The sequence below is a fragment of the Gigantopelta aegis genome, chromosome 13, assembly GCF_016097555.1.
Source record: "Gigantopelta aegis isolate Gae_Host chromosome 13, Gae_host_genome, whole genome shotgun sequence".
Taxonomy (NCBI): domain Eukaryota; kingdom Metazoa; phylum Mollusca; class Gastropoda; order Neomphalida; family Peltospiridae; genus Gigantopelta; species Gigantopelta aegis.
The window spans coordinates 25,332,153-25,346,961 of NC_054711.1; the positions used below are offsets into that span (position 1 = coordinate 25,332,153).

The following is a 14,809-nucleotide window of genomic DNA, read 5'->3' on the forward strand; positions in this document are numbered from 1 at the left end:
AGTCTCAGGGGAGCGATCGGGAGCGGGAGCGATAGCTCACCTTAAACATCGAGTTCTGATATACAAAGACAGAGAAGCAGAGACAGGAGAGACAGACGAATGAATGAATGAATGAATGAATGACGAATGAATGAATGACGAATGATTCAATGGAAAGAAAGAACGAAATGTTTTATTTAACGACACACTCAATACATTTTATTTACGGTTATATGGCGTCGGACATATGGTTAAGGACCACACAGATATTGAGGGAGGAAACCCGCTGTCGCCACTTCATGGGCTACTCTTTTCGATTAGCAGCAAGGGATCTTTTATATGCACCATCCCATAGACAGGATAGCACATACCATGGCCTTCAATGTACCAGTCGTGGTGCACTGGCTGAATGATTGAATGGACGTTTAACGAAACTCCAGCACGAAAAACATACCGGCTATTGGTTGTCAGACAAAGGTAAGTACATTAAAAACATAGAAATAAAAGACATCAATATAAACATTCAAAAGTTAAATGAAAACTCTGTGTAAAGAACTGTGCATTTACTATAAATATCCCAAGTAGGTAAACATTAAAATCTGGAATAAAATTCAGTATATCTAACAAAAGTTGAGGGTAGATTAAAAAAACGACTGCACTACATCTTTGCATCTTTTCACCGGCCTCGGTGGTGTCGTGGCTAGGCCATCGGACTACAGACTTGTAGGTAAAGGGTTCGCAACCCGGTACCGGCTCCCACTCAGAGCAAGTTCTTAAGGGCTCAGTGGGTAGGTGTAAGACCACTACACCCTCTTCCTCTCTCTCACTAACCACTAATAGCTAACAACTAACTCACTGTCCTGGACAGACATCCCAGATAGCTGAGGTGTGTGCCCAGGACATCGTGCTTGAACCTAAATTGGATATAAGCACAAAAATAAGTTGAAATGAAATGAAATGAAAAATGTATCTTGTTTGTTTAAGATGACTGCAATTCCCTACAAAAAACAACAACAACAACAACAAAAAACAAACTGGTCTCACTAATTGTCTGAAATGCCGTTGCTAAGATTCGAACCTGTAGCACCTATTCACCCGAAGTTACCAGACCACCACGATAACTATTCGGCGACCTCTAAAGAAATAATATAGCGGGTTTTCTCTAAAGACTATGTGTCACAAACCGGCCTCGGTGGCGTCGTGGTTAGGCCATCGGTCTACATGTTGGTAGGTACTGGGTTCGGATCCCAGTCGAGGCATGGGATTTTTAATCCAGATACCGACTCCAAACCCTGAGTGAGTGCTCCGCAAGGCTCAATGGGTAGGTGTAAACCTCTTGCACCGACCAGTGATCCGTAACTGGTTCAACAGAGGCCATGGTTTGTGCTATCCTGCCCGTGGGAAGCGCAAATAAAAGATCCCTTGCTGCCTGTCGTAAAAGAGTAACCTATGTGGCAACAGCGGGTTTCCTCTAAAAACAGTTTCAGAATGACCATATATTTGACGTCCAATAGCCGATGATAAGATAAAAAATCAATGTGCTCTAGTGGCGTCGTTAAATAAAAGAAACTTTACTTTACTTTATATGTCACAATTACCATATGTTTGGACTCTAATAGCCGACGATCAATATATCGATATGTGTTGTCGTTAAACAATACAAATTTTAACTATGTCTGTCTGTCTGTCTGTCTTTCTTTCTGCCTGTCCGTCTTTCTGTCTGCCTCTCTTGCTGTCTTTCTCCCTCTGTCTGACTGTCTGTCTCTCTCTCTCTCTCTCTCTCTCTCTCTCTCTCTCTCTCTCTCTCTCTCTCTCTCTCTCTCTCTCTCTCTCTCTCTATATATATATATATATATCTTCCACTCTGTCTGTCTGTCTGTCTTCGATCCCCGTCGGTGGGCCCATTGGGCTATTTCTCGTACCAGGCACTGCACCACGATTGGTATATCAAAGACCGTGGTTTGTGCTATCCTGTCTGTGGGATGGTGCATATAAAAATATCCCTTGCTACTAATGGAAAAATGTAGCGGGTTTCCACTCTAAGACTGTATGTCAAATTACCAAATATTTGACATCCATCAGCCGATGATGAATAAATTTCAATGTGCTCTAGTGGTGTCGTTAAACAAAACAAACGTTTTTTCCTCTCTGTCTGTCTGTCTTTCTTTCTCTGTGTATATGTGACTTCGTGCGCGAGCATTTTTATGAACATTTTCCTCTCCATCAAAATGTGAACTCTAATTTATTTATTTTTATTTTTTTTGTGCAAAAGTAGACAATGGAAATGCTACGTACGCAATATTATGAAATTGTCCCAACGACAAACGCATGGGAATACGTAATATAATGTGTTGTCAAGAAATCAGTTTAGTGAGACGATCCTGTCAGATTGCCATGGTTTCAGACAATTCTCCAAACAGATGACACAGTCAGCACGAACTATGGGCGTCATGTGTGACATGTTACACGGCGTTGCCCGGACTCGCCGGTCATCAGAAATATGTCTTTGGGGCACTGGAACAAACGCATTGCACACGAAATAGGAATCACTGCGCTAAGGAAACAATGTTTAAACGGACTTTTTGAAGACCCCCCCCCCCCCCCCCCCCCCCAAAAGAATAAACGAAAGGAAAAAGAGTGCTTGTTTAAATTAAAATCACATCAGGACATTTTAAATTATGATTAATAAGTTTGTTTGTTTGTTTTGTCTCACGACACAACCAAAAGCGCATCGATTAATTAACCATAGGCTGTTGAATGTCAAACATTTGCAATCTAATTAAAATTAGCTTCAGTATACTTGTAGTCCAGTAGAGCTAATTTTATTCAGATTGAAACATTTGTGAACTCTAATACGTGATCTTCAGAGGAAACCCAATACGTTTTTTCATTAGTAGGAATATTTTTCAAGGAAGGAGGGAAATGTTTTATTTAACGACGCACTCAGCACATTTTATTTACTGTTATATGGCGTCAGACATATTATGGTTAAGGACCACACAGGTATAGAGAGAGGAAACCCGCTGTCGCCACTCCATGGGCTACTCTTTTCTATTAGCAGCAAGGGATCTTTTATATGCACCATCCCACAGACAGGATAGTACGTACCACGGCGTTTTTTTCACCAGTCGTGGAGCACTGTCTGGAACGAGAAATAGTCAAATGGGCCATCGACGGGGATCGATCCTAAACCGACCACGCATCAAGCGAGCACTTTACCACTGGGCTAAGTCCCGCCCCATGTAGCGAGGGATCTTTTATATACACTTTCCCACAGGCAGGATAGCACACTAAGTCTTATAGGCTGAGGTAGATCCCGCCCCCGCCTTGGTAGTGTGAAATATGTCATTTATAGTACTGCAGTATATAGCTGATCAAGATAGTAAAAGAAAGAAATGTTTTATTTAACGACGCACTCAATGGGCAGAAAATGGGCAGAATTTTGAAAATAGCAATTAGTAAAAAAGTTAATAGAATAAACAAACAAAAAATAAAAAGGTTACAAGCCAAAAATAAAAAGAATTGACTGCTCAGCCGAATATTTATATAATTTGGAGCATTTTAGAAGGACAGTCCAAAATTAAATAAGAGAAAGAAGAGAAGATCGGACTATTTAATAATATTTAAAAAAAAAGAGAAGTAATTTCGACATAAAATTTTGAACGCAGATCTAAAAGTTTAAAGTCCGATCGATATGTCCACGCGAGTGGCGTCGTTAACGCCGTTTGGGTGCACAGCTTAAAGGGACGAGATGGGTTGCATCCCGTCAAGAAAACCCCTAGATTGACAGTCGATAGACGTTGAAGGTGTAGTGCTGTGCTGAAATACAGATCTTGAGAAGCCGGATCCGTCTGAACGAGAGAGAGTATCAGACTAGGGTATAGTCCAGTCGTCATGGTTTGGTATAGTGGTGCGGACGGGCCCGACTCCGGAGGATACGAGATGGTATCACTATAAAGCAAGGTAAAGTCTAGAAAAAGAGTAGTAGGGGCCGACCCCGCTTCCTATTTCTTCTTAGAGTGGGGCGGTCAATCTTCCAGTGCTGCTAGGACAGGCTCGGACATGTAGAGACTAAACGCAAACAACCGTGGCGTTCTGCAGAATGGCCGTCATACGAGTCACGAAAAAACCCCAAGTCGACAGTCAGACAGAGAAATGACGTGGAGGCAAGGAATCTCGCTAAAAAAGAATCCAACCTGGTGGTGCAGACTGTCGAAACAAGAAGCGTTCCAGCGTTCAATCAGTTCCAATGGCCGCATACATCCCAGTAGTAAACTTCATTTCGCTGACAAAAAACAACGAAATGAAGGACCCCCAAGTCGAGCACACGAAAGCACGTGCAGTGTGCACAAGCGAAACAAACACGTCTTACCGCGTGGAGCTCCAGACTGGGAATGCTACCCATTGAGCCTTGCGGAGAACTCACTCAGGGTTTGGAGTCAGTATCTGGATTAAAAATCCCATGCCTCGACTGGGATCCGAACCCAATACCTACCAGCCTGTAGACCGATGGCCTAACCACGACGCCACCGAGGCCGGTACAATCAAGATAGTAAGACAGGAACCACACTACTACACAAGCACACGTCCCTCCGATAAACAGGGAAATATGGCGTCAGACATAATATGGTTAAGGACCACACAGATAATGAGAGGAAAGCTCATTCCACCACGCAATGGGCTACTCTTTTCGATTAGCAGAAAGGGATTTATTATACGCATCATCCCACAGACAAGTTAGTACATACCATGGTCTTTGATGAACCAGTCTCTCCGTAACTTGTCCTCCCACCAAATCATCCGCTTGCTCTCTCACTCATTAACTCACATACTCACTCACTGACTAACTAACAACGATATAAACACCAACTTCTGCCCTGGTGAGCTTCTAAGACAGCGTGTTTGAACCTTACATGGAAAGTAAATAAATAATAAAATATTGAAACTGGCGGTAAATTTGATAACACCCAAACACGTATCAATACCAAAGTGTAGGTGGAAACTTAAGTCGTCTTTTTGTCTCTTTTTTTATGTTTGTGTTTTGTGAATATATTTGTGTGTGTGTGTGTGTGTGTGTGTGTGTGTGTGTGTGTGTGTGTGTGTGTGTGTGTGTTTATTTATTGTATGTCTATTTTGTTCTGTGTTTAAAAAGAATAAAATAATAATCTTCTTATTCTCCTCTCTGTTTCAAACCTAGGTGCATCCTTGTTTTGGGCGGAATTTACAATTTCTACTATTTGCTGAAACCACCTATATTGCTGGCTCAAGAGTCCGTTGACAAACCCAGGGATTGCAATGACCGATCCCCTCGGCGAGCACCCTGCAAACCGGTGACCAGAATAGCATTCCTGAAGGTCCATAAGGCGGGCAGTTCCACTGTGGCCAGTCTATTTCAGAGATACGGGATCACGCACAACTTAAACTTCGTCATTCCCCGGAAACGTCTTCACGCCTTCGGCTACAATTACTTCGGCCAGTTCGGCGATTCTCTCTCCACGAGTAACGTTTTGCCGGTTCCCGACGGCCAATCATATGACGTGTTGTGGAATCACGTGGTTTATAACCAGACCGCATTCAGGTCCCTTCTGCCCAACGATACGGTTTATGTGACCATTGTACGAGAACCGTTCGACCAGTTCGTGTCAGCGTTTGATTATTTTGGGATGTACACCACCAACTATGTACAGAGTGCCCTGAAAATTGAAATACCCAACCCAGTTTCCGACTATCTCAAAAACCCTACACAGTATGAGCCTGCTAACGTTGTCATGAGTCGTGTTCGGAACAAACAATCTTACGACCTTGGGATGACCCGGAAGGAGATTTTAAACCCTATCCTGAGGTCGCGATACATCGCGCAGCTTGATAATGATTTCCGGTTGGTGATGATAATGGATCATTTCGACGAGTCCATTGTTCTATTAAGGAGGAAGCTGTGTTGGAGCCACAAGGATGTGTTGTACTTCAGAAAGAATGTCAACCCTTACCACAGAAAGAGATTCTTCCACAACTCAGATTACAATAGTCACAGACAGATCTCGCAGTCCGACTACCAGCTGTACGACTATTTTCACAAAGCATTCTGGGAAGCCGTCTGGAAGGAGGGCCCTGGATTCTTCGAGGAAGTGAAGTACTTCAAAAAACTTTTAAAGAAAAGTCTTGACTACTGCCTCACGGGAAGGGTGTTGTACGTTCCCAGGACCAAGTGGAGTGCTGGGTTCGTCGTAGACGAAGACGACTGTAATTTGCTGAGTCTAACAGAACTTCAGTTCCTTGACAAAATAGTCCAGTACTCGGCGGAGAAAATCTACAAACAGTATGTTGCAAAGATGGCCAGTTCCACTATATATATGACGAAGCAATTGCCACGTAAAGGAAAAGTTACTTGAAAGCCAATCTAATTAAAATTAGCTCCACTATTACGTGCAGATCTAACAGTAGCCCGTTGGAGCTCATGTCCAGTTGACCTTTCATTCGACCAACCAAAACCTTACTTGCAAAATCATGCCAGTGATTTGAAAAAAAAATGAAAACATTCGAATTTATGCTGTGGGTATACGAAATGATTCGGTTGAATTACGAAGTATGCCGGAATCTAATTACAATATAACATTTTATATAAAAAAACCGTGATGGTTTAGCCATAAAATCTGTTTACACTAGTATACAATCCAGAGTTTATTACTGCACTTTTCCCCCTGTTTTTTTCAATGTTGAAATAGACCAACAAGTTCGCCTGTTACATAAATAGTCTCGCCCGATATTTTTAGAATTTGTATGCTCCCGAATAACGCTATAGAAGGCGAAGTGTAATTCGTCGATATTTAAATTGTTATTTATAGATGAAATGGCACCTGGACATGGGAGTCCACGCAATGCTGTTAGATCTACTGGTAGACCAGTAAAGCTGATTTTAATCAGATTGCTTGAAAGCATTTCACAAAGCTACAATCTGCTCTTGATTTGAGGCTATGTTTGTTATGATCAGTTTGGTTGTATACATCTTTCTTCATAACAGCCAAATGCAGGGCAATTTGAGTGTGTTCGAACTAGAGGAAGAAATTTCATATAACAAGAGAAAAAAAAAGAAATGTTTTATTTAACGACGCACTCAGCACATTTTATTTACGGTTATATGGCGTCAGACATATTGTTAAGGACCACACAGATATTGAGAGGAAACCCGCTGTCGCCACTTCATGGGCTACTCTTTTTGATTAGAAGCCAGGGATCTTTTATATACACCATCCCACAGACAGGGTTGTAAATACCACGGCCTTTGATGTAGCAGTCGTGGTGCACTGACTGGAGCGATAAATAGCCAAATGGGCCCACTGACGGGGATCGATCCCAGACCGACTGTGCATCGAGCGAGCGTTTTACCACTGGGCTACGTCTCGCCCCATTTAACAAGTAAGGAAATGTTTTATTTAACGACGCACTCAACACATTTTATTTACGGTTATATGGCGTTAGACATATGTTTAAGGAACACACAGATATAGAGGGAGGAACCCCACTGTCGCCACTTCATGGGATACTTTTTTTTTCGATTAGCAGCAAAGGATCTTTTATATGCACCATCCCACAGACGGGGTAGTACATACCACAACATTTGATATGCCAGTAGTGGTGCACTAGTTAGAACTAGAAATAGCCCAATGGGCTCACCGACGGGAATCGATCCCAGACCGACCGCGCATAGAGCGAGCGCTTTACCACTGGGCTACGTTCAGCCCTACATACAACAATACAACACAGTAAAGACGGGTCGCACGGAAGGTTTTCTTTAGTAAACTCGGTTGTTATATCTGAGCATTCCTGTACCTGAGGGGTGGGATGTAGCCAAGTGGTTAATCACTCACCTGATGCGCGGTCGGTCTAGGATTGATCCCCGTCGGTGGGCCCATTGGGTTATTTCTCGTTCCAGTCAGTGTTCCACAACTAGTGTAACAAAGCCCGTGGTGTGTACTATCACGTCTGTGGGATGATGCGTATTAAAAAAAATCCCTTGCGGCTACCGGCCTCGGTGGCGTCGTGGTTAGGCCATCGGTCTACAGGCTGGTAGGTACTGGGTTCGGATCCCAGTCGAGGCATGGGATTTTTAATCCAGATACCGACTCCAAACCCGTGAGTGAGTGCTCTGCAGGGCTCAATGGGTAGGTGTAAAACCACTTGCACCGACCAATGATCTATAACTGGTTCAACAAAGGCCATGGTTTGTGCTATCCTGCCTGTGGGAAACTCAAATAAAAGATCCCTTGCTGCTAATCGGAAAGAGTAGCCCATGTAGTGGCGATAGCGGGTTTCCTCTCAAACTCTGTGTGGTCCTTACCCATATGTCTGACGCCATATAACCGTAAATAAAATATGTTGAGTGCGTCGTTAAATAAAACATTTCTTTCTTTCTTTCCCTTGCGGCTAATCGAAAAAAAAAAAACCTTGCTCCTCTTATTATCTGTGTTGTCATCAATCATATTATGTCCGACGCCATATAACCGCATTAAAATGCGTTGAACGCGTCGTTAAAGAAAGCATTCCTTCTTTCCTTCCAATACTTGTGTTACATACGATTTGCATATGATATTCTACTTTACGATATGATAAAAAATCCTTTTAATTATTACGTTAAAGGGACATACCCTAGTTTCAACCCGTGAAAATTAACACCAAGTTTAATTAGTCTACAAACCTGTAACACATTTGGATAAAGTTACAATTTAGTGAAACACGAGTCTGTGACTTTGAAATGGTGAAATACCCTCTAAAAATAGATCAAATCTCGACTCCATAACTGTTACTTCTGAGACGCACGTGCGTTTTTAAAAATACGAGAAATGCATTTTGTGATATTAAAAACACCAGTATGACCAAAAACACTTCGAATGTACGGAAATGGATAATCTCAACAATAAACTCTATGTAAAGTATGATTTCAGTTATCAAAGAAAGAGCTCTAATAGTCAAAAATATGCCTTAGTGTTTAAAAACTAGGGGTATGTCCCTTTAACAGCTTCTTATTTTCCTTCCAAGGGGAAAAAACCTATACGGGTCTAGTTCTTTTCTGTTAAACTGCAGTTATTTCCCTTGATATATTTTGACTGTGTTTACCACCACACGTTTGTTGGCTAACAGTATTGCTAATAATGTTGGAAAGTTACGCGAGTGCGATATATTTTAACATGCTCCTATACCATTAATGTTTCGAGCATGTCTGTCCCGGGTCCCGTCTCTAGATAGTCTGAAGCCTGATCCGTGACAGAATATATTACAGGGGCAATTTAGATTATTACAGCTAAAAATATTAAGGGACTTAAAGGCATACTGTCACGGATTTAAGGACCTTATTTGTCTAAAAATGGATAATAAATAAAAATTACATTATTGGAAACCAAATCTAGCTATCGAATTACCTTAACTGAACCATGATGGAGTGAAATCCATGTCAACCCTCTCGACAAGTTTAGTTTTTGAATTATGGACCATTGCCATAATTCAATTATTTTACAAAATATCATTAATAAATGGAGTATGGTGGTTATGAAGATGGTTAAATAAAGTGCATTTAGGGACAAATCAAATTATGTTTGTTCAGGTAATACTTTGTTAGACCAGTAAATAGGTCAGTGGTCTGTGACAATATGCCGTTTACATAATATTTGTGCGTATACAATTTTTTTATATTATACATTATAAAAATTACTTGATCGAGCGATCTAGAAATAATTTTACTTTTAATATTTAATAATAACTATGCCCTTACAAGGAGGGAATTGGAGGTTGTTTAGGGAAGTTGGGCCCCCGCCACAGGAAGTTTATTTAATGGTTGGGATATGGAGGAGCATCAACCGAATCGGGAACATTGGTATGACCGGCCAGGGGAGGACCGGTGTGGGGAGGGAGGCAGGCCCCCAGATAAACCTAACCCACCCTACAGCCGAAACAACCTACGCCTATGCGTCGTAACCCTAAACGTCCGGTGGAAAAACCCCTCCCCCTCCTCACCAGTCGATCCAACCGCTGTCTTTCCAGTTTTGGTGCTCCTCAAGACTGTTGAAAGTTACGCACGTATCGCTTGTTTAAAAAGGGACACGGCTCAGACACCATGCTAATGTAAATATGTTAAATAAGTACAGAAGTGCCTACGCCAAATTTAGATGCGCGTTTGCCCAAACATAGGCGTACAGGCTCACATCGTTGTAGGAGGGCAGGTTGGCGTTTGCCCGAATTATAAGAAAATTACCGAATCTGCATAGCAACATTTATTCATATTAGCATTACTACCAAACAGCTATATAGGCAGGTGTGCAGACAGAATGTCAACGGACAAAATGTCAGCAGTCTAAATATCAGTGGACAAAATGTCAACCATTAATGTGTTTTCTCGGTCAAATTGTCAATGCGTGTGTGTGTGTGTGTGTGTGTGTGTGTGTGTGTGTGCGCGTGTGTGTGTGTGTGTGTGCGTGTGTGTGTGTGTGTGCGTGTGTGTGTGTGTGCGTGTGTGTGTGTGTGTGTTTGTGTGTGTGTGTGTGCGCGCGAGCGTTTATGTGTGTGTGTATTATGAGAGAGAGAGAGATAGAGAGAGAGAGAGAGAGAGAGAGAGAGAGAGAGAGAGAGAGAGAGAGAGAGAGAGAGAGGAGAGAGAGAGAGAGAGAGAGAGAGAGAGAGAGAGAGAGAGAGAGAGAGAGAGAGAGAGAGAGAGAGAGAGAGAGAGAGAGGAGAGAGAGAGAGAGAGAGAGAGAGAGAGAGAGAGAGAGAGAGAGAGAGGAGAGAGAGAGAGAGACAGAGAGAGCGAGAGAGAGAGAGAGAGAGAGAGAGAGAGAGAGAGAGAGAGAGAGAGAGAGAGAGGAGAGAGAGAGAGAGAGAGAGAGAGAGAGAGAGAGAAGAGAGAGAGAGAGAGAGAGAGAGAGAGAGAGAGAGAGAGAGAGAGAGATGTATTAGGTTTGATTAGGGTGGAATAATTAGAGGATGCTCCATTGTTGGTTGTATGCCTCATTAGCAAATTTGATAAAAAGAAGAAGAGTTACTGCCATCACCCATGTTGTTCTGTTATTGAGAAAATCATATACAAATTTAGTGCTGTCAAATGTATGCAAGCAGTGTTTTCATTGGTCAAATAAAAATTATAGAATAGCAAGGGCCTTTTTGGGGTGTTTGTTTTACAAATTGTGTATAATCTGAAAGTTGACATTTTGACCTGGGTACCACTTTAATAGTTGACATTTTGACCTGGGTACCACTTTAATAGTTGACATTTTGACCTGGGTTCCACTTTAATAGTTGACATTTTGACCTGGGTACCACTTTAATAGTTGACATTGTGACTGTTGATATTTGTTCCATTGGCATTTTGACCGTTGACATTTTGACCATTGACATTTAAACCGTTGGCATTTTATCCGTTAATATTTTGTCCTTCATTCATATAAGTAGCAGTATTCAGCTTGTTGGTTTTGCATATATCCATGTTTGAAGGCTAATTATTTGAAATAGGAAGTAAATTCTTAAGTTTAGTGATAGTCAGCGAGTTATTTTTAAAAATGACAATTGGTTTGTCACCAGCAGTGCAAATGGTTTAGCTGTAAAAAGGCTTGGTATTCATACACCGAGTTTTCCTTGTGACAAAAGTGGGGCGTGATAATTTTGGGTAATTTTCAAACAAGCTGATTTTGTGGAACATTGAATAGCTAAACCTTTATTCAAATGAGGGTTTTTGTAAGGTTTGATCAGCAAAGTTTCCATAAATATATGTGTGATATCCGCCAACTCCCGCTTGGGGGTGGTTTGTATGGTTGTGAACATTGTCAAAAATGCATCCAAAATCATGCAGTTGGGACACATTATGATGAAAGAAACACAAACATTTAACTAAAAGTATTTAAAATAAGTCCTCTTTATAATTCTGACCCTCTTGGTAATTTCCTTGAGACTAAAAATACCATATGTGGGCAGTTAGTCTGCCAGGGGCGTGCATGCATAAATCTCAGCTGAAGATTCACAAATAACTGTGGTCTTCTACCATAAGGTTACAAACGAATCACTACACATTTTTACCTGGATTACAACTAATTTTATGAGTAAAATGATGGAAATACGGTACAAAGGTCTCAGGTTAGCACATTTTGCACGAATATCTGCATCATGTATGGCCGAATTTCAGGTTTTGCTCCAGCACTAGGGGGCAGTTGCGCCACCCCTCCGGCCCCTGTCTCGTACGCTTATGTGCTCCGATACGTATCGAAAAGGGGCGTTCTGAAATTCTTCCTGTTGAGAAGCGAATCTGCCCTATGTGCAGTAATAACTTGCGTTGAAGATGAATGAATGAATGAATGAATGAATGAACGAATGAACGAACGAACGAATGAACGAATGAATGAATGAATGAATGAATGTTTAACGACACCTCAGCACAAAAAATACATCACTATTGGGTGTCAAACTAAGATAAATGCATCGAGGATGTGGCGTTTAACACTGACTTACATTTTAATTTAATATTATGAGGTCTTAAGGTGAGTTTTTTTTTTTTAAAGTTTTTTTTAATTGTCTAATAAGAATCTAGTTTTTAATACTACCAAAATCCTAATTTTAATGTTAACTCGTCGCCGAGCACTTTTGTTCTCTTAACTTAGATATGTATATTTTAATTTGTATGTATTCATTATTCCTTTCAAGTGTGTTCTTATATAGTATGTACGTTCATGTTTTATATTATTTCTCATACTGTAGTCTCTCGTAATACCTGCAAAGAATGACTTATGAACTTTTATATTGTATTTTATTATTGTGTGCATAAGGTGAGACTTAAATAAAATATATATCTGACTGTATGTCTGTCTGTCTGTCTGTCTGTGCGTCTACGGTCCATTCACATACACACGGATACAGAATCGATCATGCGACACCTGCATATAATACGGAAATGGGATCCGACAATAGGACTGTGTCAATATATCAACCGACCGAGCTAAATCCTGCCACTGTATGTGGATAAGGAAGGAAGGAAATGTTTTATTTAACAATACACTCAGCGCATTTTATTTACGGTTATATGACGTCAGACATATGGTTAAGGACCACATAGATATTGAGAGAGGAAACCTGCTGTCGCCACCGTATGGGCTACTCTTTTCGATTAGCAGCAAGGGATATTTTATATGCACCATTCCACAGACAAGATAATGCATACCATGGCCTTTGTTACACCAGTTGTGGAGCACTGGCTGGAACAAGAAATAGCCCAATGGGTCCACCGACGGGGATCGATCCTACACCGACCGCGCATCGAGTGAACGCTTTACCACTGGGCTAGGTCCCGCCCCAGTATGTGGATAAGTTCAGATAAAATAACTTACTGCTAGTAGTAAAATGGAGCGGGTTTCCTCTCCAAGACAATGTTGCAGAATTTTCACGTCTGACATCCAAAAGCCGATTATTAATGAAATCAATGTGCTCTAGTATTATCATTAAACAAAACAAATTAAATTTACCAACTACCACAGTCGATCGAGTTACTTTCGCTTTGGTGGAGGTGAGGGACGTAGCTAAGTGATAAAAACGTTCGCCTGATGCGGGGTCGGTCTAGGATCGATCCCCACCTGTGAGCCTGTTGTGCTATTTCTCGTTCCAGCCAGTGCACCACAACTGGTATATGAAAGGTCGTAGTATGTTTTACCTTGTCTGTGGGATGGTGCATATAAAAGATCCCTGGCTACTAATGGAAAAGTGGAGCTGGTTTCCTCTTTTTCTCGTTCCAACCAGTGCACAAAAAACTGGTCAAAGACCGTGGTATGTGCTTTCTTGTCTGTCCCTTGCTGCATTAGAAAACTTGTAGTGTGTTTCCTCTGACGACTGTGTGTCAGAATTACCAAATGTTTGACATCCAATCGCCGATGATTAATTAATCAATGTGTTCTAGTGGTGTCGTTAAACAAACTAAAGAAACTTTTTCTTCCAATAGCCGATGATTAATAAATCAATGTACTCTAGTGGTGTCGTTAAGCAAAATAAACTTTTACTTAATTTTTTTCTGTCCGTCTATCCCAAATATAGTATTCCGGACTTTTTTTTCGCAGTGCCACAAGATATGGAACTGATTGTTTGTGTATAACTTTATTATATAGATGAGGGGATGGGAGGGGGGGGGGGGGGGGGGGCAGGGGGGGGGGGGGGAGAGAGGGAGGGACATAGTTCAGTGGTACAATGCTCGCCTGATGCGCGATTGATCTTGGATCGATTCCCGTCGGTGGCTCCATTGGACTATTTCTCTTTTCAGCCAGTGCTCCACAACTGGTGTAACAAAGGCCGTGGTACGTACTATCCTGTCTGTGGTATAGTGCATATAAAAGATCCCTTGCTGCTAATCGAAAAGATTAGCCATGAAGTGGCGACAGCGGGTTTCCTCCCTCAATATCTGTGTGGTCTTTAACCGTATGTCTGACGCCATATAACCGTAAATAAAATGTGTTGAGTGCATCGCTAAGGAAAAGAAAGGGCACTGGGACCAACTCGTGAAAAGGGCAACCCAATGATTTATTTTAATGATAGAAAAGAGAGTCACTTGGATATATTGGGGGTTGGGGTCCCATTCGTGAATCCGTTTCGGAGGGGGTGGGGTGGGGGTGTTCATAATTGATTTGCGCCCCCGACCGCCAGTGGAGTATAATAAAAATACTGGTAACCACATAAACAGCCAAACATTAATTCACCCAATATTGTTGTTGTTGTTATTGTTGTTGTCATCGTCGTCGTCGTCGTCATTATTATTTCTCTTCGGCTCTTATGACGACGTCTTATACATGAATCATGTCTGTCCAGGACAGACGCTAAT

General features: G+C 41.6%; 1 protein-coding gene across 1 annotated transcript; it reads left to right on the forward strand.

The window, feature by feature from the left end:
- Positions 1 to 3,675: 3,675 nt before the first annotated feature.
- Positions 3,676 to 6,368, forward strand: LOC121387238 (galactose-3-O-sulfotransferase 2-like; the record flags this gene model as incomplete). Its single annotated transcript, XM_041518264.1, has 2 exons — positions 3,676 to 3,717; positions 5,250 to 6,368. Coding segments are annotated over 2 exons (1,161 nt in total), but the record flags the coding sequence as incomplete, so codon positions are not given.
- Between the last annotated feature and the right edge of the window lie 8,441 nt (positions 6,369 to 14,809).